The 25553-nt window shown below is 31.0% G+C and overlaps 1 protein-coding gene across 1 annotated transcript in view; it reads right to left on the bottom strand.

The window, feature by feature from the left end:
- The window catches only part of LOC140438513 (melatonin receptor type 1C-like), a 100806-nt gene that overhangs the window by 36884 nt on the left and 38369 nt on the right, over window positions 1-25553 (bottom strand). The window contains exons 2-3 of the mRNA XM_072528174.1: window positions 2383-2527; window positions 1675-1932 (exon numbers count right to left, since the gene is read on the bottom strand). Coding sequence (XP_072384275.1) covers window positions 1675-1932; window positions 2383-2481 — 357 coding nt within the window. The 5' untranslated portion in view covers window positions 2482-2527. The remainder of the gene's footprint in view (window positions 1-1674; window positions 1933-2382; window positions 2528-25553) is intronic.

Consider the following 25553-nt stretch of genomic DNA (forward strand, 5'->3'; position numbering starts at 1 on the left):
TTTGCTGCCGCCGAAAATTCTTGGGAAAAGCAAAATCTAGGAAAGGTTTTCTCAATATATAAAATTGCTGGTTGTGTAATTAAAGCACATTAAAAGACCATGATTCCAACAATACTTGCCAATGGTTTTAGGAAAAGCTGTAATTTCTCTTAATAGCTGCGATGTATTTACTGAAGCCTACTACAAACAGATAAACTTTGTATACTAGTGAGTGTTAAAGTTGAAAATGGCAGTGAATTACATGTCTACGGTGCCAAAGTTGTTAGGCCGCAAAAATTATGATGATTGGGCTTTCGCAGTGCATAATTATCTTATTCTAGAAGGTTCGTCCACGTGCTAAGACGGAACTGAAACTAAAATAGACAGACAAGAAAAAGCTAATGGCAAGTTAGTTCTTTTGCTTGATCCATCGTTATATATACATATAAAATAAGCAAAAGCCAAAAGAGATTTAGTGAGGAAACAAAACAAATATAATGTTGAAACTGAGACTAAAGATGATGGTAATAATTTTAGTGGCGAAGAATCAAAGACTTTGAAGTGCACAATTTACCTGAGAAACATTACAAGAAGTACATAGAAAGTCAGAATGAGTAATAAAAACAAAAGAATTTAGCGAATATGTAACATACATGTGTGCGGAGACAAGTGACATAGATGATGTTCCGTTATCAGTCTCGGAGGCATTACAACGTCCTGATAGAGCAAAATGGAGAGAAGCCATAATGGATGAAATCCAATCTTTCCGTGACAACAATGCATGGGATGTGGTATATGTGCCAGAAAATGGTAGTGTAATTGATAATAAGTTGGTGTTTAAGTTAAAGTGTAATAGCGAAAATAAAGTTATATATCGTGCAAGACTAGTGATTAGAAGTTTTAATAAAAGAGAATATATGCCTACTGATGTTATGCTAGCTGATGTGTTGACTAAAGGTCTAGTTGCTGAAAATCTGCAGATATTATTGAAACTGTTAAATATAGGTAACCTATAAATTTTGTTTTATTGATAAGTGGGGGTGTTAACATATTGATATCAACTAAACAAACTTGAAATACATATTAGCGCCATATGTCATTTACAGGAAGTTAAGATTGGTACAATGTAAACTGTCAATTGTATTCACTTTTGGAACAAAATAAAGTTAGTCTTAACTCTATACTCAACTGGCGCGTTTCATTTAATGGATTATATCTGTCAACTCATTCATTTTGTAGTAAATTTTATCAGTCTGTTTTTTTAAATACCCTATACATAAATTTAATATTATCGTTATTTGCAAACAATTCGATTTGAGATACAATTTAAGTCACATTAGTTACTGATTATAAATTTAGTCACTCAGTAACCACAAACACTAGTAATGATTTGACTGAAATTATCGATTTTAAAAGTATTAGATTGTTATGTTAACACATTTTGTAACAAATAAAAGTAATAAAAATAACTTAAACGTGTTTCAAAGTTCTTTATTTCATTTAAAATTATGTTTTTAAAAAATAAAACAATTATATAAATTATTCACAAAAAAAGGTTATATTTATTTAAATTTGTTTTGAATTTTCTGAGCAAAAAAGCCACCCAAGAGAAGGAATGCTTATGTTATATAGCACAATAATTTATAAAAAAAACATAATCAATATTTATATCATGCTCTATCTTGTAAAATTTACCTTCTTAGAAGTAATTATTCTATTATAATGTAGCGGAACAGATATGATGTAGAATCTGTCACAATTTAAGCCGCAGATCGTCCAAAGGGCTAAAGGTTGTAGTAAGGTAAAGAAAAAACCATGGACTATGCACGGTGCTCCAGCTGACGGCCACTCCTTATCATTCGCTCCGGGTATAAAAAATACTAAGAATAGTAGTCCTATGCATACTTCTATAATGCCTAAGTGTAGAAGGAGAATTTGGTTGGCAGATTTAACCTAAAAATGATTTTTAAATGTTTATGTTTGTGTCACATTTTAGAATAAAAAATACTATTTGTTTGCAATAATATTTTTTATATTTTAAAGCACTATTTATGGCTAATTTTCGAACATTTCAACAACAAGTCACCAGTTTGACTATAATAATGTTCAATTTCTACAGACAGTAAATAATTACAAAAAGAGGCTGTTTCAAGAAATATGTTACATCACTAGAACAAAAAATATATTTACTGTAATATCCTACAATGTATTTAATTTAAAACTAATTTACTACGTATCTACTAATTCATTTTATATATACAAAGAAGTTTGTTATGTCTGATCAAATCTGAATTTCTTTCCGTAAAAGCTAAATTTTTAAAATTATTGAAAGTACGTTCGTTGACCTGGCGAATTCACCAAAATTTTAAAATTTAAAATATTCAATTCTAATGTTTAACTTACCTGTTTCGTTAAAATTATTACCATCAACACATATCCATTTATTAAAAGGCCAACAACTGCTGTTAGTATAATAAATATTGAAAAAAATAACGATTTCATGCCACTAAGTAGTCGCCATTGGATTGGAGATGGTGTTCTCTAAGTTCTGAAACGTAAAATATTTACTAATTATTTTCTGTATAAACGGTAAAGTGATATATATGAAAAAAATTGTAGGCCTTTACAATATTTTAAATACATATAAAATTCAGTAATAATTTTTTTTGCCGCCCGGTGCAAGAACCAAATTTGCCGCCTTATCAGCAGTTTTGGAAAACGTGTATAAGAAAATTAGGGAAAATTAATAAAAACACAATTTTGAACATTTAAATCATAAAAATATATTTATTAAGTCAACGAATAGACACGTACCTATAATATAAATATGAGCTTATTGAACCAAAATACAAAAATCTGTATAGTTATTTTACGAAAAATAAAGAAAAAAGAAATACAACACTAGGTAGGTATACACGTCTAAATACTAAAATCGACTTTTCTTGCCTTTTTAAGTGCAAATTTCCTAACTAGGTCAGTCACATCTAAATTAAAACAACTATCTTCCACGATACTTATTATAGCTAAATTTGTAAGCTTGGATTGGCTCATGGTAGATCTTTGGTATCTCTGGTATATGGTTTTTTATTAATTTCTTCTTCTCATGTCCACGTCTCCTTTCGAAGGTTGGCGATCCAAATGGCAATTGTAGTTTTGGAAACTGCTGCTAGTAACTCTTTGTACCCATGGAATTCTCAGCATTTGTCTGGATATATACATCTCAAAGGCATCTATTTATTTTTCTATTTCCATTGTCCATTGTCCAACTTTCACAGCCATAGAGTAAGACAGAAAAAACGTAACATCTGATCATTCGGATTCTAAGCTAAACTAAGTTCGATTTTTGGTAGGATTTCTTTTTTTGGATTACAATGACTATTGATGTTTGCTCCCAAATAGTTAATGGAATTTATCTGTTCTATTATTTGACCCTTGGCATACAAATGTACGTTTATTGGTGTCTTTGAAAATACTTAAGTTTTAGTTTTGGAAACGTTTAGATGTAAACCGAACATTTCGCTGTGGTGAACTACCGCATTTATTATATTTTGTAGTTCTTGTGCGTTGCTTGCTATTAAGACGGTATCGTCAGCATATCTGATGTTGTCTATGCTGATTCCGTTAATCTTAATTCCGCCTTGGACCTTGTCTAATGCTTCTCTGAATGTAGACTCCGAATATAAATTAAACAGTAGCGGTGATAAGACGCAACCCTGTCTCACTCCTCGTCGGATTTGTATATCTTCGGATGTTGTGTGCTCTATTTCAATTGTTGCCGTTTGGTGCCAGTATAGTTCTGAGATAATTCGCAGGTCTTGTTCGTCAACTCCAGTTGTTCTCAGAATTTCGATCATCTTTTGATGGTTAACGCAGTCAAATGCTTTTCGATAGTCAATAAAACATGCATATACATCTACATATTCATCTCATTCAAAAACACATTTAAAGCAAAAAAAAACCTCTCGTGTTCCCAATCTGTTTCGAAATCCGAATTGAGTGTCACTCATCTGGAACTCGCACTTCTTGTAAATTCGTGTATGGATAATTCTGAGAAAAGTTTTAAGGACATGAGAGTCATAAGGACACAAGGACAAGTCTTTTTTTTCTTGATCGAACTGTATGAACTGCAGGAAATGAATAGCTTCTTAAGCTATTTTTTAGCTTGATTGAGCACATTTATAAATCTATTGTCGGATCTCATGTCTGTTAAAAATATTTTAATTCCATTTAACATTTGTTCAGCTTCTGGTGAAATAATGTCAGATTTTTGCATGATTTTGCCAACTACATTTATTTTTAATAAAATATTGTACCAAACAACTAAGGAACATATAAATTTAAATTATTTTATTTTACTAATCAGGGAACTTGCGGTATTCCTTGTGTCATTATCTCTAGATGTATCATTATAAAAGGCGAACAGTGCATCATAAAGTTTTTTCAATTCATACCTAAGAGTCTTTACGGCATCAATTTGACTCTCCCACCGGGTATCAGAGTGCGGTTTTAGCGTTAACCTAAACTTAATGGACTTATTGCCTATAGTATATATAGCTCAGCCAGCAACTCTAACTTAAAAATTATACAACGTTTTTAAAATAAGTCATTGAGAACCATAGTGAACGCTACATTGTACGTCCCCAACGCAATAATAGAGAGATACTTGAAACTTCTTAACCGTGAACTTCTCCGTGAATTGTTAAACACGGAGGGTGAAGTTAGCAGATTGAAGTGTTAATAAACCAATTGACCTTTCAAGTAGATTTTAGATAAATTATAGCTATTATATGTAAATGTTAATTTATTTTATTAAGTATTGTCTATAGATGAGTTGGTAATTTAGAAAGAAAAGTTTTAGTTGTTATTCTTACCTACATGTCCTACTTTAAGAAAGTCATAGCTGTAATTTATTGTTCCTAATAGTACAGATTGTTAAATAAAATAGAGTAATGAAAAAAGATGAATGTCAGTAAAGTAAAATCAATGGAAAGATAAAATAACAACAAAGCAAGAATACAGAACTGAAATTAAGAATAAAACATCTCTTAAGAGTACAAAGCATACATTTATGCACACCCTAAATTCCAACAGGTAAAGGGTTAAACAAATTTCGGTTAGTAAAACTATTCAATAATTTTAAAAAGCGAGTTCTCCTATGAAATCGATTTGACCTTGACATGTTGTAGCTCTGAATATTTCAATAACGGAACAATCGATTCCAGTAGTTTTGTAGACACAGCGTAAATAATATATTTTCTTTCACTTTGTCCAGTCCAAAAATAAATAGATTTACATAGTAATGAATTGAGTTTACATATTTTGGCTGTATTTCGGAAGTCACTTGTAGAATTTGACACCGTTTAGAATATCGATAGAAATGCCGGGGACAAGGCTAGACTGTAATAGAATTATTAATAAATCTATTCAGATTATTAATATGTAATGGGACGTATATCTATTTGTCGATGGTAAAAATAGAAACAGGTCATACTTTACTTGTCTATTATCCAGGTTTATCAATACTTGTGTGCATATGCTGAAGTAATAAAAATACTTCTACAAAGCATTCAGAAAGTCTTTTATTGCATGTATCAACCAAAAATCTAAATAGAACATATTTTTCGACTTATTCGTCTGAATTTAATTTGTTGTTTGTTTATAATTAGCGTTTGTTAGCTAGCTAATTTTCGTCAATTGTATTGACATGTTACATTGTTGTTTTTATTTTATTGTGTCAGTTTGCTTGAATTGAAACTGACTTAAGTTTGACTTGAAATTAACTCAAACTTAAGTCAATTCTTTTGACAACCAATTCAAGTCAAAACAAACTCGACAATTTTTGGAAAAGTTTTCAAAGTACAATTATATATACTACATATATATGGATACTGGAATGTAGAGAATAAAACACCTCTACACGTATGCAACACAGAATGACAACTACTTTATTGTTCTGTCAAGATAGCCAACCTGATTTACATAGTGTTTGGGGATGAGGATAGCCAACATTTCAATACATCCTCTTAATGTATACAACATTTGAATTTATGGATAATTTTGGATCAATTGTAAATTAAATAAAATAAGAACAATTTAGATAATAATTTAATACAATTAAATGGCATAAAAATAATACTTGTATATACTACAACATAGGTTAAAACTTATATCTACATAGTGAAATTTCCCAAAAGTTCCAGTGACACAAAAAAAAACAATAAGATATTGAAATAAAAAAATAGATGATGTTAAGTACCTTTCAATTGCCTTGAATGTTGATCAAACTTCTAAGATGTAAAAATATTTCGTTTGAAGGAACTTTAGTGAAAATATCAGCACAGTTCGATTTTGTAGTTATATACTGCAAAGTAATTATGTTATTTTCAATCAAATTTCGGATAAAATGATATTTTGTATCAATATGTTTAGATCTTTTACCTTTAAATGAATTTTTTGCATACATATAGCTCCCTGGTTATATACATATAATATAGTACCAGTTATTTTCTTGTACAATAATTCTTCTGCTAGGTTTTTTATGAACAGTAATTCACAACATGTAACAGTTGATGAAACATATTCTGCCTCAGTTCTACCTAATGAAACAGTACTCTGTTTTCTTGAATACCATGAAACTGGATTGTCTAAGCAATATATTATGCCTAGAGACATGCTTTTTCTGTCACTCACATTAGCTGCCCAGTCTGAATCTGAATATGCAAATATTGAAGGTTTTCCTACTGTACTTTTACTGTATATGAGACAAAAATTAATTGTATTTTTTAAATATCTAACAACACGTTTTGCAGCATTCCATAATATATTATTAGCACAAGCTAGGAATTGACTTAAATAAGATATTGAAAACAATATGTCAGGGCGACTACCTAACGCAATATACATTAGGCTTCCAATTAATTGCCTGTAAGGCGCATTCCTTGCAGAAATTTGACTATCAGTATTAGTTTTTTCAGCTTGAAAACCTGTTTTAATTGGTGTTTTACTAATATTGCAATTTGTCATATTAAATTCATCGATTATTTTATTGATTAGGGTTTTTGTGAAATATGCATTCTTACACTATTTTCATTAACAGAATAATCAAAATCAATACCCAAAAAATTATTTACACAACCGAGATTTTTTGCATTAAACTCACTTTTTAAACTTCCGATATGTTTTTTAATCGAATCACTATTTTCACCACACAGTAGGATATCATCGACCCATATACACATACACACATTTTTCTTTGTGTAAACACAACAGTCACTCGGCACTCCTAAACCCAATTTTGATTTCCCACTTGTCGAATCGTTGGTTCCAGCATTTGGGCGATTACCTCAGTTCATACAAAGCCTTTTGTAGTTTGAGAACTTTATTTTGTCCTTTATCTCCTTTGGGACGATGAATATAAATAATGTTTATGTTATGTTATAACACTACATTCATGAAGGCTGAAGGAATCATACTATCCAGTCGTTGTTGAGAGCTAGTGACAATAAAACTTTGACAGTTGCTATTTTAGCCACAAGTGAATATATATCTAAAAATACGTCTTCTTCATAGCCCTTGGCAACTAAGCGAGCTTTTTTCGTGCCGTCACTTTTTGTTTTAAATACCCATTTTGTCTTTATGATTTGTTGATTATGAGGTACCTTTGTAGCTTCAGTCCAGGTGTCCATTTTTAAGACATTCTAGTTCTGTTTCTATTGCCTGTTTCCATTTATCCTCCTTCACTGCTTCTTCATAAGTTACTGGGTTGACGTAACTAAACAATATGCATAATAAAGTTCGTAGTCTTTGAACTTCGAAAGTGGTTTTATTTTTCTATTGGAGAAACTAGTTTTGGTATTTTGTAAATTTACTGGTTCTGTATAATGTGAATCACTTATATTATCAGTGGTATTTCTTAATGCTTCGACTGTACTACTATTATAGTTTTTCTCTTCAAAAGTTTTCATTTCATCTTGGCTTGGTAAAAGTTCCTTAATATTTTGATTATAGGAACAGCCTGCTCGACAGTTACGGATAAGTAACATACTAATTGACCATGTAGAATCTTATGTGTACCTTGGCACCAACGTAAATGCAAAATGGGAACAGGCCACAGAAATTAAGGCGAGAATAGAACGAGCTAGAGCAGCATTTAGCAATATGAAAAAGCTCCTCATAAGCAGGGATTTGTCTCTTCCCCTAAAACTACGTCTAGTTAAATGCTACATTTTTCCGATCTTACTGTATGGTGTGGAGGCCTGGACGCTGACGGAGACGCTTACGAGAAAACTAGAAGCATTCGAAATGTGGGTGTACCGACGCATTCTTCGTATATCCTGGACCGAACATGTCACCAACACAGAGGTAATCCAAAGAATCGGAAAGGAGAAAGAAATCGTGAATACAATTAAACAAAGCAAGCTTGAATATCTAGGCCACATATTGAGACACGATAAGTACCGTCTACTGCAATTGATTGTCCAGGGAAAAATAGACAGTAAGCGAGGGCCAGGCAGGAGAAGACACTCGTGGCTCCAAAATCTGAGGAAGTGGTTCGGGCTCACATCGGTCGAACTATTCAGAAGCGCCGCAAATAAGATCAAAATTGCCATGTTAATAGCCAACGTTCGCAACGGACAGGGCACTTGAAGAAGAAGAATAGGAACTGTGATTTATCGAAAACAATACCTCTTGAAATTTTGATTTGATTAGTCAGTGGATTACAGATTCTATAACCAGCTCCACTGTATCCAACCATTATACCTTTACTTGCTCTTGGTTCTAATTTACTTTGCTTTGGTAGGTTGTAGTACCACATTCTTGAACCAAAAACTCTGAGTTTAGACAAGTCGAGTCTTCCCGAGTATATTTCTGCAGGTACTTTAAGTTCATTTGCTCGTGATGGGGTTCGGTTAAGCTGATAAACAGCTGTTCTAACTGCTTCTCCCCACAGACTCTTTGGAATATTTGTTTCCACAAACATAGCTCTTACCTTATCCAAAATAGTACGAATAAATCCTTCGGCTACACTATTCTATTGGGGTGTGTACCCAGCTGTAAATTCTTGTACTATACCATGTTGTATACAATAGTTTTTAAAAATTTTAGCACGTGAAAGAATACTTTTTCTTTCAAAAACTTTCTCTAAATTTTTTACTATTTCATAAGCTGACTTACAATCACGAATGTATTCTAAATGTTTATCTGTAATGCATGTGACAATAATAGACTTTGCTGTTGCATCATGCTTTTTATGTTGAGATTGCTCGTGTCTTGATAAATCTGCTAGTTGCGTTGCAGTGTTAGTAGTAATTAAATCTTTAACACCTCTGGCATCTAATAGATTGCACAATCTAAATTTTCAGGACGAAAAATTGGTTGATGTTAATTGCGGATACAAACTCACGGTTGAATTCGCGCTACTTTGGGCTGCCATTTTTAATTTCTTACTGGTCGCTAACAAACAACACTTTTTGCCGGTTTAAAAAGGAACACGAAACAGATACTTTACTTTTTATAGAATGTACTCTTGGCATGTACTCTGGGCCTATAACCTTTTTAGAAAAGCTTTCAAAGTACAATATTATATATATTAAATATGGATACTGGAATAGAGAAAATAAAATACCTTTTTACTTGTGCAACACAGAATGACAACTACTTTATTGTTCTCTCAAGATAGCCAACCTAATTTCAATAGTGTTTGGGGATCAGGATAGCCAACATTTCAATAGGTTACAGGTACTGTATATCTTTTTTCTTGTGTTGTCTTCCCACATTCATCATTTTTAATATTTCATTAGTCATCCATGGTTTTTTTGCCTATTGGTTTGTGTTTTGAGATTGTCAGTTTGTTTAATTATAGTTTTTAATTCAGACCACAACTTGTCAGGATCATTTGGTCTACTTTCTGGTATCCTGTCTCTTCAATTTCCCTATTTCTATTCTTAAGTGCCCGACATCTTGATTGATGCTTCCTTCTTCAGCAAGCTGATGTCTCGTTTTTACTTGCAGAAAAATGTGAAGCTTGCCAGACTTATTTGTTGCATTAAAATATAGATAAGGGTATTAGAGAGAAACATTTCAATTTTGCAGCATTGACCTTCTCAAAGCGATGAATAAGGAGTAGACCAGACTTACAGTGTTTCAAGACGTGTCTATTGTATATTAATTGATGGAGCTTCCAACCCTGTATATTTAACAAAAAAAATTATATTAAAATATAAATTTTTTTGAAATTTAATTATAAAATTGTTTACATTCTCCTTAATTAAAAAGAGCGAAAATATGCCGGTTCAAATTAAAAAAAAACATGGACCATTAATATTATGTTATTGTGTTGATTTATCTGGATTATTGATCATTTTCCAACAAAAAATTATTAACGTGCCTAAAGGACTGTTATGCTTATTTTACGAATGGAAAAACATTTTTTTCGTCTGGTTAATGGCGAGTTTCGTACAAGGCCAGGAAATTAAATGGCTCTTATCAATATACAGCTATATTTATGGTAGAAGCGAGCTGAAGCTTCGTAGCACGTCCGTACAATTGAATTTAACGTACAACGTGTATATATTAATGTTTTTACAGCAAAAGGTACTTTTATTTGCAAGAGAGCTATATACATCTACTGTTAAGATGATATGAGATAAGTAATCTAATTTAAAACCAACAGATGTGGATCTGAATAGAATATAATAGATATACACGGAAAGTGCATCGAATATTATAGAAATTTAAAATGTACCGTTTATTTTATCATCATCTTACCGAATATTACATCATGCGGGCTATAATAGTTTTTTATTTTTCACTTGCATACTATTTGTTTAAGTTTTTTTTTATTTCAAACTATTTTCAAAGGAGTAAATACTACAGAACTAACATTTTTTAAGTTTTAACAATCTTGTTAAATATTGAAAGTACAATTTTCGAACGTTCCTAAAAAGTTTGAAGTTCCGAAATTTTCCGAGTTTTTTGAAGTTTTCGAAGAAAAAACTTGATCACTACTACCACTAGTGCTTTGACATGTTCCTAAATCTTATACTGGGTGTGCAGAAATTCTCCTGACAAACGAAGACCGAAGATTCCTCAGATAATTTTAAGAAAATTTAACTTAATTCACCCAATCCGAAAATGCTTCCTAAGGAAGCTAGAGCTCTTTGAAGATTGCGCTTTGTAATTAGTTTTTTTTTAATACCTCCAGAACTCGTCTATTTACAAAAACGAAAACTGGCACGATTATTTATCCTCTAGAGTAGAATCGATTTCATAAATTGCTAAATTCTAGTATAGTTTATTTCACGAAAAATGGTTGAGTGCTTAATGATTGCAATAAAACCGCAAATACCCCAGCTTAGTCAACATTAGTTGAGCAGGTAAGTATTCAGGTAAAATTGAAGCTACTGTGGAGTGTCGTTATCTTGTTTGTATAATAAATTCCTGGTAATATAAAAACGATTAAAAATCGTATAAAATTATAAAAACGATTAGAATACATTTTATTTCATAAAGTTGTAAACATTTTAACAGTGAGTTTCACTATCAATGGTTGATCTTTTAATGACCACAATAAATTTGTTGATCGTTAAGTATTTCCTGGAATAATTATACAGGTTCCCTCTATTCTGTATAATTTGTAAAAGTATATAAAACCGATGAGAAATTTTTAAATATACATTTTATTTCATTTAGTTGAAAGTGTTACAAGTGTTACCAGTGTTATACCTATTTATACTTATAAAACAGCATTATGTGGCGTCCGTGGAAAAACATTGATGGTGCTTCTTCCAGTGTTCCAGCAAAGAAAAAGCATTTATCTGCTGACGCTAGAGAAATCGTAAAAACAATATATGGTTCTTTACTTACAAGAGGACTTACTGCTAATACTGCTGCCAGTGAAATATCTGATTTAACGAAAATACCTCTAACCACAGTGAAAAGAATTACATCAAATCCCATTAAGTCAAGAAGGAAGCGTAAGGATGCCGGTTCTACCAAATGTATTGACGAAAGTGATAAGGACTTAATAAGACAAAAAATTGACACAATGTACGAAGAGCAACGGATACCTACATTATTTGCTTTAAAACAACGGCTTACTAATGATGATACACAAATAAACTGTAGCCGCATTAGTCTTTGAAGGATTTTGTCTAAAATGGGCTTCAGATATCGTACAATTGACAAAAGGCAAGTGCTTATGGAGTCCCATCGTTTACAAAAGTGGCATGCTGAATATATAACTTCCATAAGAAAGTTCCGTACAGAAGATCGACCAATAATTTATCTGGACGAGACATGGTTTGACACTCATGAAACACCATCCAAAGGATGGTCCGATTCTTCCAACAGGTGTCAAACAAAAGCTCCAACAAAACAAGGGAAAAGAGTAACAATTTTACATGCAGGATCAGAAAATGGTTGGGTCCCAAATGCCTTATGGCTTTCTGCAAAGAACATTACAGACTCCTGTGTGGACTACCATGAGGATACAACGGCAGAGCTTTACCTAACCTTCCTCAAAATAGTGTGATAGTAATGGACAATGCAAGTTACCAAAGTCGTCAATTACATAAGTCTCCAAGTGCAAATAACACGAAAATTGAAATTTAAAACTACCTGTTAGAAAACGATATATATTTTGAAGAAAGTTATTTAAAAAATGAACTGTTAGAAGTGTTAAAATCATTTTTTATTAAAAAAGTATATGTTTGTGACGCATTGGCCGAGGACATGGGACATACAGTGTTACGGCTTCCGCCCTACTATTGTTTATTTAATGCCATAGAGCATATGTGGCACCAACTAAAGTCAAATGTTAGGTCACAAAATATTTCTCCGACTTTAAGTGGTAGTGTAGTCGAATTAATAAGGAAATGTGTTGATGATATCTCCCCAGAAAGTTGGAAAAATTCAGTACGCCATATAATGGACGTAGAAAATTCATATGTTACTTTGAATCACATAATTAAACCAATTTTTATCAATCTTGAAGAGAATTCATGTATTTTTTGTACATTATGTATTCGTTTGTATGTATATTATATACTGTAAATATAACTATTATTACTGTATATTTTTAACGATATCCGATTAGGAAGAGCAAAAACTTTTAAACACGCCAGTTTTTTGCTGACAGTCCTAAGCCTGTAAAAAGTGTGAAGGAAAGTACCTTTCTGACTTCAGATCCAGATACTACAATTATTCACGTAGAACAAAAAAACTACTTTCTTCATGTTAAAAATTGTTCAATTATCAAGTATATTCACTTGAACAACCTGAAAATACCATATGAAATAATTTAATAAATTTTTATAATCGTGTATTACACAGCTACCAATGAAATATATTAAATAACAAACTTTCTGAAGTGCGACCCTGTGTACTTCGGTAGTTTATTGAGAGACTCTTGTATACACAATAGGATCAACTCAAGTAACCATTAAGCACTTAACCATTTTTCGTGAAACAAACTATACTTAAAAGATATTAATGTTTTGGTACCTATTAATATTTTGTTAACCCTATTTACAAATTGTAAAATATGACAATTTTACCTAATTGTGAAACTAATAATTAATCAAAAATATTCTTTAGATTTAAGTATCTATGTATTAACTCTAGTACAGCTAATAACCCAAAGTAGTTGATGCTGGTATCAATAAAATAAAAAAAAATCCTAAACTGTACTAATGAAAAATATTGTAAATTCGATAGGAATTATAAATAAAAAATATCACAATAAAGTTGTGAACAATAATAAACAAACAATATTAATACTTTTAAGAGTAATTTTTGTAAACGTATTCTAACAAAACTGATCTAATGAAAAAAACAGAAGGTAACTAATTTCGGTGTGAAAATATCCCCATGTGTTCTTATTCGATTTATATCTTATCCATCATCTCTAATTTATTAAGTTCGCCCATTATTTGCAATGCCGGTTACAACAAAGTTGTTTTATCGGTATATGAGTATTTTCCCTGGGAACTTGGGGAACTATTATCTTTATACGTCGTCGCATAAAATTGTTGTACTAAACCAAGCACATTAGGAAATATTGCGGTATAAATTTCGAAATTAGTTATAACATTTAGAAATTGAATTAAAATTGTAGTGGAAGGTATTTATGTACTATTATAAAAATAATCAAATTATTACTTTTAAAATATTACTTATGATTTACAGTAAATATAGAATATAGAAAATTCGAAAGTAAATATAGAAGAAAAATATTAAGAAAGGATAAATTGCCAAACGTGGATGTCCTCGAAGTGAATCAGGAGTTTAAAGGTGAACTAAAAAAGAAACTTCTACCTCTATCAGTATCGTTTTTACCCATTTTACAACATTAAAATGTAAAATCCTTGAATTATCCATGTCTGTATGTCCGTCCGTCTCTCCTTAAACACAACTCCTCCGTTATTAGAACAGATATAGTGACAAATGAGGAGTCGAATGAGAGCTTATAACCCTCTGTATCTCTATAATCTATAAATTTGACCTCTAGCTTTTAATTCTGAGTTGCAACCAAGAGTACTGTTTTTCGCTAGTCACCGCTTAAAGTCGCTCAAATAGTAAAAGCGATATATTATTCGACGCACCTTAATAAAATTACAATAAATATATACTTCCGGTTTGATCACTTCTGATTAAAAGTGGTAACCAGAAGTGCCACATTATAGTCACAAAAATAAAACATCTTCTTCTCCTTCTTCCTCTTTCTCTGTATAATCAATTTTGCTTGTTTATTCTTCTTCTTCAGTGCTTTATCCGGTCCGGATGTTGGCGATCCTCAAGGTTATCATGATTTTGTTGACTGCTCTGCGAAACAGCTCCGCGGAGGTTATCCCAAACTATTGTCGGAGGTTTTTCAACCATGAGATACGACAGTCCACAAAGAGCCACAAAGAGATGAAACGTGTCAATGTTAAATTTATTAGTTTTTTCTAAGATGTCTAAGACTTCTAAGAAAAATTTGGTTAATTGTTGACCTACCTAGCCTAAAACCGCTTTGATATTCACCAAGGAGTTTTTCCACGTACTCACTTAAACTGATATTAACAAGTTTCTATCAACAAGTCCTCGTAGACACTTCGTCTAAGGGTCTAGCAATCCCAGTGTTGGAGTCCTACGTTGCCATTATGTAAATTTCTTGTATAACTTAAACATCCTATATTATTATCTGCACAAATATAACTTAAAATTAATTTAACAATAATTTAAGGATTTTTACCAAGGTATTTAGTGGCTTCAAACATGTTAACCTGATGCACTGAAAAGCACTGATGATGGAATAGTCATTCCGAGAACATTCTGCAATGTAGCCCTATAGGGTTTTATATTATTATTATATTATACCTTTTGTAAAGGATTTTTTAAATAAAATTTTTGCGATTTATGGTATACAGCAAGCTACAGAACATCATTTTCCTTGTGGATTCTATAAGGATCTTTACAGATCTACCATACGCAACCCCACAACAGATCACATATTGACCCCCGGTCAATAAGTGAAAAATCATCTATTTCACGTAAAAATCTTTTAAAGGTTTTTGAAGGTTCAAAACGGTGTATGAGTGATAGCTGATGACAAATCCTGGAAGACGTAGAAGAGTAGAAGATTTTTTTATGGTCTACAAAATTCTCTTGTATGAAAATCTTGTGAACACATTCAAAAACATTCAAATTTATTAACCGTATGAAGAATTTATTGGAGAATTTTTAATCACTTAATCAGAACCTACATCCACGTGTTACTGCAGCTTTCCAGAGGATACAACATTTAATTAGGAAGACCTAACATCTGCAACACACAAGCAGCCTTATTCTTTTTAATAAATATGTTTAGTTAAAATTTGTCTTATTTGCTATCAGCTAAGAGGTCAGGTTCAATCCCTAGTTTAAGACAAGACGAACTCACACTTGAGATACTGAGCTAAGCAAGGCATAGACGATAAGCTCCCATGGTTGAATGAGGTATTATTTTTATAATAGTACTTTAATTCTCTTTGGTAGTCTTCGCCACACATTCAAGAAAAAATTTAAAGAAGTAGTAGAAGATTTTGCTTTGTTCTTTTAAGCAATAATATAAAAAAATTAATCATAAAAAGTTAAATAAACGTTCTTATACACCGAGATAATTACAAAAAACTTTTATAAATGTTAATAACTTTGTTTTTTGAATAATGACGTGTAATTTAACAAATTGAAATTACGGAAATTAATTAGTTTTGGAAGTGTGTTAAATCTCAGCTTGATCGACAAAATAGTTTGTAAACTATTCAATTTATGTATCCCGCAGAGTGATTATAAATAACAGTACTTGCTCAAACAGTGACTCTGAAGGTAAAATATATAATATATATATATATATATATATATATATATATATATATATATATATATATATATATATATAGGTATATTTATAGATATATTTAGCAGGACGCAACCGATTCTTTGAGGCTTTCATTTTAAAACATAAAAAAAAATTAATTAAACATTTTATCAAAATTTTTATTAAAAAAACCGTTTGACAAAGTGCTGACTTCTTAGTTCATAATCATTTATAATAACTTATATATTTTTTTTGATGCCAGGTGCTTGTAAGTAGGCTCTTTGAAAAAATAGTGAAAAACACAATCTTTTAAAAGAACGTCGTATGACCAATAGGAGCGAAGACAGCATTTTTTCTTAAAATCATATTTCCATTGTTTTTTAAAATTAAGAACTGAAAACTGAACAGATTATAAGAAAAGATCTAGATTTTATGATCCAATTTATAGATGGCATATACAGGGAAAGTGTAAAAAGTTATAACCTGTTAAAGTGATCGTACTCGTAAAATACCGCCGCGTTAAAGTCGAGGGAAGAACTTTCCGAACTCCGATTTTTAAAATAGAACTTTTATTATCTCACCTTCTATGGCAGGCAGGATATTTATTTTTTTTAATGGGTTAGCTCGAGAAAATAATAAGAACTTGTCTACTTTCACATCCCGAAAAAATCGAAAAATCCTTGAAAATAGTTAATTAATTTTTTCCATAAAATAGTTATTGAATTTTGCTATTATATCGTAGGATATATTTAAATGTTGATAATTAATGTATATTATTTATATAAATATATAATATTAATTATAATTTAATATTAAAAATGTGTTAAGTTAAATTAAAATATGAAACGATTTATTTTTTAAAAAAGTTTTTACACGCTCTGATTCAATAGTTTTAAAACAAATTTGGAACGAATATTTTTGTACTTTACAAGAAGAATTAATAATTGCTATATATTTACATAAATAATATACATTAATCAATATAAATTTTAATATTTTTTACGAAATAATAGTAAAATTCAACTTTTTTATGACAAAATTTAACTAATTGATGTTTCCGGCTTTATCAGAATTTTATGGTAGGTAAAAGTAGTTCTTTTTATTCTATCGAGCTAGCGCAATTTAATAAAATCAAGCTTCCGAGTGCCGTAGAAATCACAATATTGCTTGCTCGAATTTGAAGTTCTATTAAAAAAAAAGACAAAGCTCGGACAAGCGGTATTTTCCGAGTATCCTTGTTTAACGGGTTTGGTCAAAAACAAATTTTGTTTTTTGTTGGTGAAAAATGCTTCTAATCATTTCATTCATTTAATTTTATCTAACTTCTTCATATTGACATTTCAGACATATGTTCTACATTTTAAAGTAGACGACTTTAAAATCATATTGCCAACATTGTTGACTTACTTTCCTGTGACGACTTTGTTGTAACATAATTCATTCGATTACATGAAATCAACTTTACTTGAGAATATATATATCAGAAAAACTCATAGCATGTGATCCGTCTTTTATAAGACAACCACATGCAATGATGACAATAAAATTCTCCCGCTAGTGATTCCAGGAATTCCTGGAAATCCTGTGATTTAGGAAAAATCATGAGGAAAACCAGGGAAAAAACTCAACTATGATACTATTCCGACATGTTAAATATTTGGTCTCATTTAGCATAATTAGAGCCAATTTTTTCATTTTTCCCTTTGTATCATCTGTTTCTTTCAGGACTATACTTAAATCTTTTCATTGAACCCTATATTCATTTTCACATGCGTGTTTACATATTTGAGATCTATCAAATTCTCTATTTTTAATACATAATTATTGTTTAATTTTCAGATGTACAATATTTAATGGTTTTGATGCTTTACCTAAATAAAAATGATCGCATTCATAAGGTATTTTATAAATACAATAATTATTCTACGTCATCGTTACCCCTCAGTTCGGGTCTGTCCCTACTCAACTTTTCCCACATACATTGATAAAAGATTTGTCTGGAACGGTGGGTTTCATTCTCTTGTCACAGGATGTGCTGCCATCCTATTCTACTTAGTTTTATGAAGGATATTACATCCCTTGCATTCACATTTGTTTATACTTCTTATAGACCACATTATATTATTGCTTTATCTAGAGGTTGTTTTTACAGATTATGAAGCATTATTCCTTCGCCAATTTAGCCGATTGTGTTAATTATACAAATTGATTACATATTTTAACATTATTACCGTTTTATTAATATATCATATCATTTCTAATTGCTTGGAAATGTTTTTTCCATTATGATAAGACCATATATTTTTAATATGATCGCAAAATAATATTCTCTGCATCTTCTACCTCTCCTAGGTATTTAGGAACCCATGCATGGATAAACCGCAATCGACCGATTTGTTTTATTGAAATTTTGGATAAAAATCCCTTTATAACCATGGTTTTCTTGGAATTGTGTTTTGAATTTCTTTGCAATATTTGCCCTTTTTATTGATGATTTCTTCCCATCTTGCTTTTCAAATGTGTCTAGTACCTAACTGTCTTAATTTCATTTGATATACAGTTGTATTTTGTTTCGTAGCGTTTTTTTCCACTCTGTATTTCATAGAAGTTTTCTGAGAGTTTTTTCAAACATTCAAATTAAGTCTTTAATCTTTGAAGAAAAACACTTCGGTGTCTCTTCGATTCGTTCTCTTCGGTTTGTTTATATTGACAATCAGCAAGTGAAAATCATAAAGCCGGCAGGAAGAATTTTTGCCAGCGAAAGGAAGCGTTTTAAAAAATAATAAATTATTTTTTCATCCTAACATTTAAAGGGTACAGGCGAAAAATCAACATAGTCCAAAAATGAAAAAAAATCCGGTTTACTTTTCCAGACTTTCTGTTTACCGTGTATTTTATCTTGACAAATCGTCAAGGGGAACAACAAACGTAGACCTGAGATATTCAAGATTCAGATGTTCAAAAACTAACATAGTCAACATGAAACATGGGAATAACCTACACAGTCCATAAAATTCGTTATTACTTTCAGGCAGGTCATCGCAGGTGTGTTTATTAGTTGTTGTTTCGACATGTTAATTCAAGCTTGTTCGTTAAGTTGTTAAGAAGTATTCAGTATCATTCAGTTTTAAGAGTCTTTGTTGAAAATTTTAGTCTTTAAAATTGCGGTAAAAGTGCAAGCGGTATCAGTGCTTTCAGAATATTTATATTGCAGAACAAAGTGATTTAATAGAACAGTTTAATAACATTGGCGGTGACAATGGTAATGATGTCCAAAATAATTACTTATCTGGACTTACTTCGTTACACCCTTTGTCTCAACGAAGGCCAAGGAAAAACAAAGAAGATGCTAGATTTAATGAAAGCTACAAAGTAAGAGTTATTAAAAGTGACAGTGCAGTAGAGATACCAGTATGTTTTAAAGCGTTTCAACCACTGTTTGGAAGTAAAGCCTTCAGATTACATACAATAAAAACATCTTTAAGAACAACTGGCAAGGCGCCGATCAACAGAAGGGGAAAGCATACCAATAGTCCTCATAAGGTAGATCAACAAACTCGTGAATTGTTATTGCAGGTTTTTGGCTCATTAAAGGGACGTAAAGCACACTAAAGTTTGAAGAACACTCGGAAGATATGAATGTTAAAAAGCTTCTTGAATTATTTTTGACTAAACTTCTCCATATTAATATGTGTTATGAAACATTCAGGCAAATATTTGTGTCAGAGTTTAACATTTTCTTCGGTTACCCACAAACTGAAACGTGCTGTTGGTGTGACAAGCAAAAAGCCAAAATTATTGAGAAAGGCAATCAGCCGAAACAGCTGTAGTGATAAGAATTTAAAATAAATTTTGTGGAAGTTTTGAAAACAAAGTTTTCAGTTTTATTGTTACAAAATTATTGAGTTTGATAGAAAAATTGCAGAGTCAAAAAGTGATGACGAAAAAATAAAGTTAGAGAACGATATCAGGAAGCTAGAATTTGAAAAGACACTCCATTTAAAGAAGTCTGATTGGTTTTATGAATTGAAAAGGCGTGCAAAAACTGAAGCTAGAAAGTCATCAACTGTAAAAAATCTCCCTACTCTGAATATAACTTCTGCTGAAGTGTATTTTAGAAAACAGCTGTTATTCTATGTTTTTAATATTCATATTTTGTCAAATGGTGTTTCAATGATGTACACGTACGACCAAACTGTCGCAAAAAAGGCGTCAGGTGACGTTGCCTAAATGCTATATCATTTTTTTATCACCTTCCGGAATCCTCTTGTTAAAAAACTTTATGTGTTTGCGGAGTCTTATGGAGGACAAAACAAAAATCACACTATAATCCAGTTCTTCCACTATGTAACTGCTACAATAAAAAGATTTGACACTATGAAAGTTCGCCCAGTGCGCGGCCATACCTTCATGGAACAGAACAAAAACATTGGATTGATCCCAAAGTGCAAAGGCTGAAACGCCAGATGGTTGGAAAGAGGTTATAGAAGCCGCGCGAATCAAGCCACATCTGTTTGTTGTTGTATCATGTGAACAAATTATATTTAAAGAGTGGGGTACATTTTTCTCCTCCAAGTTCTACAAAAAGAAATTTTCTTTTCTTATTTGGCAACTAAAACAGTCCTTACATATAACTAATCTTTCACGTTATCCCTAGTAAAAGATCAACGGAAGAACCAAAAGGGGAAATCAAATGTATCTGATCTTCAAGAACCCAATCAGTTCTAGCAAACGCTTATACCTTTGTCCAAAGAAAAGTGTGCTGATCTAAAAGTTCTAATGAAATTCTGTGAAGACGAGGGATCTAAAGAGTACTACAGCCAACTTCTTTCTGCCAATCAAGTTACCTGAGTTACCATCTGAGCCCGGTGATGTTCCATCAAAGCGATTTTTGGAAATCAGATTAACTTTAGTTAGTAGCTTCGTTTGCTCTTTTAATGTGATGTAGAAATGCCTTACGAAATAAAAAAATAATAAAAATAAAAAAAATTTAATCTGTTCAGGGGAAGAACCAACTTAGTCCCCATTTTGCTTAAATAAAAAATATCTAACTACGAAATAATAATTCAATCATAGCATTATTCTAGCTATTTATAAAAATACATATCGAGCTAAATATCGTCATCGTGGATGTGAAGAGAGCTAACCCACATTTTCTTAAAAATGAGCTAACTGCAGCATCGCAATCAGAAAGAATGATTTCATATTGTAGTGAAGAGATCTAAGTGAATATGTTGTTTCAAATGGTTTATATTCTAAAGTGTGAAAAGACGCTAAGTAAATTCACAATCCTTATTTTTTGCAGTGAAGTGATCTATAGCACTTACCACCATCGGGTACTGAACATATTGTCAGTGGTGAACAGAGCCATCAGACGCTTGAGCTTAGTGTGCAAATAACAACAGACAGATAAGTTATTATGACACAGTCGATTAGTCACCTTATCGTTAGCTGGGGTTTGCTGTTAAAGCAAAATCTCACGGTACTCGATTGTATTAACAAGTCTAGTATTAAATTTATAATTGATGGATTCGACCGTTACTTGATGGAAATTAGTTTTATGTAACAATAAAATACTGAAAAATGCACCTCACATAATCTAAAACACTGAAAACTTTGTTTTCAAAACTTCCAAAAAAATTTATTATAAACACTTATTACTACAGCTGTTTCGACAGAGTGCCTTTCTCAAGTGATCTAGATCTAGATCATCAGAAGTAGCTACATGCTTATGGAACATGCTTTCTGAGCTACCATCTGAAGTGAATGAAGTAACATTTTATTCTGATACTGCAACAGGTCAAAATAGAAATTCCATTTTATCTGCAATGTTTATAAAAGCTTTGTCTTCTTTTGATAATTTACAAATTATTAATCAAAAGTTCATGGAATCTGGACATTCTGCGACAGCATTCATTCTGCGATTGAAAGTAGGGGACGAAAAATAAATATGTATGTGCCTGACGGGTGGTACACAGGGGCAAGAACAGCTAAAGTAAATCACCCTCTATACGTTGCTAAGGAAATAGATTACAGCCATTTTTAGATTTTAAAACTACAGCGAAAAATTAATTATTAACAAAACGAAAACAGTCAATGGCGATGTTATAAAGTTGCTAAATATCAAATAGCTGCAATATATAAAAGAACACCTTGATATAATCTTCCATAAAATACAACTTAGTCAGGTAGACTTCAAACAATTGTGCATTCGTAGAAACACTCGAGTTGACAACAATGTTTTCAATGAGGTTCCGAAACTGTATCCTTGTGCTTTAGGAATAGAGCCTAAGAAACTAAAAGATCTACAAGATCGTTGTAGGTCAGGTACTATCCCAGGCACCTATCATGATTACTACTTCCGACTTTTAAAACCAATAGAGAGAATCGCTGTAGACGGTTCGGAATCCGAGTAGCGATAAAATAATTAGATTTGTGTATATTCAATATTAAATAATATTCAATGTTAAAGACTAAAAACTAAATTGAATTTCCCATACTTTTGTGTTATTTTTGTATCCAAAATTAAACATTTTAATCATAATATCACCTTGTATTATTTAATTTCGTAGACTTAGATCTTTTCACACAACAAAAAGCAGTATGACTCGTGAAAAGTTATCTAGTGGTGAATGAAGCTAAGTGAACGAAACCCTTCTACCCTCATATAAATCAATGTTTTACTAGTGTTTCGTTCAGTATAAAGTAGGTAACACTTTGTTTGATAAATCCTAAAAAAATTTTAGGAATAGTTCAATGAACAGAAAAGTAATAAGCTAAAATGTATTTTTTCGTGGACATGGTAATCTAAAATGCTCATTATTTTGAAACTGACTTTTGATGGTTAGCTCTCTTCACATCCACGGCGACGATATATAAAAATATTTAACTAAAAATGTAAAAAGCATAGGATTTTTATTGTTTCAAATTTTGTTTTCTTTCTTCTGAAAAATATAGTTTTTTGACTTAGTTGTCTTTTTCTCTGTACCCTTCAGTTGGTATTGATACTCTGTTTCAAAAATTATGTAGCTAACCTCGTAACTTAGACCTCACTAAAGTTGCCCATCGCCATCGATTCAAAGCTAACACGAATTAATCACCTTCACCGCAACAGCTTTCCTTTAATTTGCGTAAGGACCTAAATATTTATTATTTCGTATTGGCTGCCTCCGATTACTTCCAGATTAGTGACAGGTTAACAAGTAGGCCTGTTGTTAATTTACTGCAAAGCAACGATCGATAACCTCTCGAAACAGATTTAATAGAGGCCTGGAGTGTAGTGATAGCCGCATCACTCGAACTTCGAACGTTCTTTACAAGTGCACATTGGGTCCTCGATATTGCCGCAAGTACACGTGCTCCTCGAGTAAATACTGTAAGACGATTTATTTTTTTACAACCACCCACATTCGTTCGTTTGGAAAATATCTCGATTTGGTCAATAACAGATTCTCGAAAGTTTATTTTTGGAGTATTTCCAATAGAGCGGAAATCTAAATTGAAACAAAACAATAAATAAATCGTTAGACACAAAATAACCATATTTTATCATTTTTTAAATATTCTTTAATAGCCCAGGGAAATAAGCATTTTTTCATGACACTCGTCCGGCCAGGCAAACGACAGTTGTTTTGAATAGTATGGACCTCTGTAACAAAAACCTATATGTTTCCTGCAGTCGATTTTTTGGACTTAATTAGTTATTAACAAATTAAGGTCAAAAAACGGAAAATTTTTGCTTTTTTTGTCCATCAGCAAAAAGTGAAGCATTTTAAACAAATTTTAGAAGAAAAGAAACTTATAAGTCATATAAAAACCTTCAAAATGGCGTTTTCTAAATGTTTCTATCCTTATTTGTTGCATAGGAAATTGCAAAATAGGTCAATAATTTCGGTTTTTTATAAATCTTAATAACTTTTTTGAAAATAAACTTATAACATTTATATTTCATGGAATGCTGTGCCTTCTAGTGCTTAAAATATGATCAAAATTTCAAAGTGATCAGTCAAATAGTTTAAAAGTTATTTTATTTGTTTATCCCAAATTAATTTTTTTTGCAACAATATAAGTCAGAAAATTATATAGTTTTAGTAATTGTAATGATAGTTTCTGGAAGAAGAAGACTTGTTCTATTATTAACATTAAAAAAAAATCAGAAAATTAATTTTAAATATTGCAAAATAATTTTTGCAAGAACATGTCGCTTTTTTGCTTATAAACAATTAGAATAACTTTTTAATCGTTGCCTGCAAGAATATTATTTTTTTATATTTAAGAAGCCTGAATTATTTCACAAATTTAAAAGAAAAAAAATTTGTTCTAAAATCATTTGCGACAAAGTTAGCCTCTTTTTTTTATTTTATTCATAGCAGCTTTGTTTATAACAATTAATAAATCTAATTAGCGTTATTTAAAAGACCATACTTTATAGTTTTAACATACCAAATTCTAAAAAGATTACCTATCAATAAAATCGTCCACAAAGCTTCAAAATGTGGTCCTTAAACTCGGCTGGCTTCGAAACTCACGGGAGCCGAAGGGAGGGGGAAAGGAGCTGTTAGCTGTGTCTCTGGTTCTTATTTATGGATTTCGACGTTCCTTTTTTTAATTTGTATGTACTGTTTGCGTACATTATGAATATGCATTAATTTAATAAATAAATTGTTAAATAAACTATCTAATTTGCTTCAATTTTTTTTTAATTTTTTTGTAATATTTGAGATAATTTTAATTTAAAAACATAAATATTTATAATTAATTTATACCTCTTTAATAAAATTGTAAATAATTTATTTATAATAGATTTTATGAAAACAACAAATTGTCGTATTCAATTGTTTCTAAAAATAGTATTGCTTTGGAAATATTAATTAAAATAATTTTTCTAATGGCTATTCTTTATTATTTTATTATTATTCAAGTTAATTTCATGTTATCGAATGAACTATCCTACAATAAAGTCGTCCCAAGAATGCAACTCAGTAATATTGGGAATATCATTTTAAAGTCATCTACTTTAAAATATATGTTAATGTATATATATATATATATATATATATATATATATATATATATATATATATATATATATACAGGGTGATTGATTAGTGCAAGGAAGCTCAGTAGATCTGTTATAGTAAAAATTACAAAAAAAAGGTATTAACAAAAATTGTAGGCAGCTTTAAACTCCAAATTTTAAAATTAGTTAGAATATCTACCAAATTAATACTTTGAT

This window comes from Diabrotica undecimpunctata, chromosome 4, assembly GCF_040954645.1.
Source record: "Diabrotica undecimpunctata isolate CICGRU chromosome 4, icDiaUnde3, whole genome shotgun sequence".
Taxonomy (NCBI): Eukaryota; Metazoa; Arthropoda; class Insecta; order Coleoptera; family Chrysomelidae; genus Diabrotica; species Diabrotica undecimpunctata.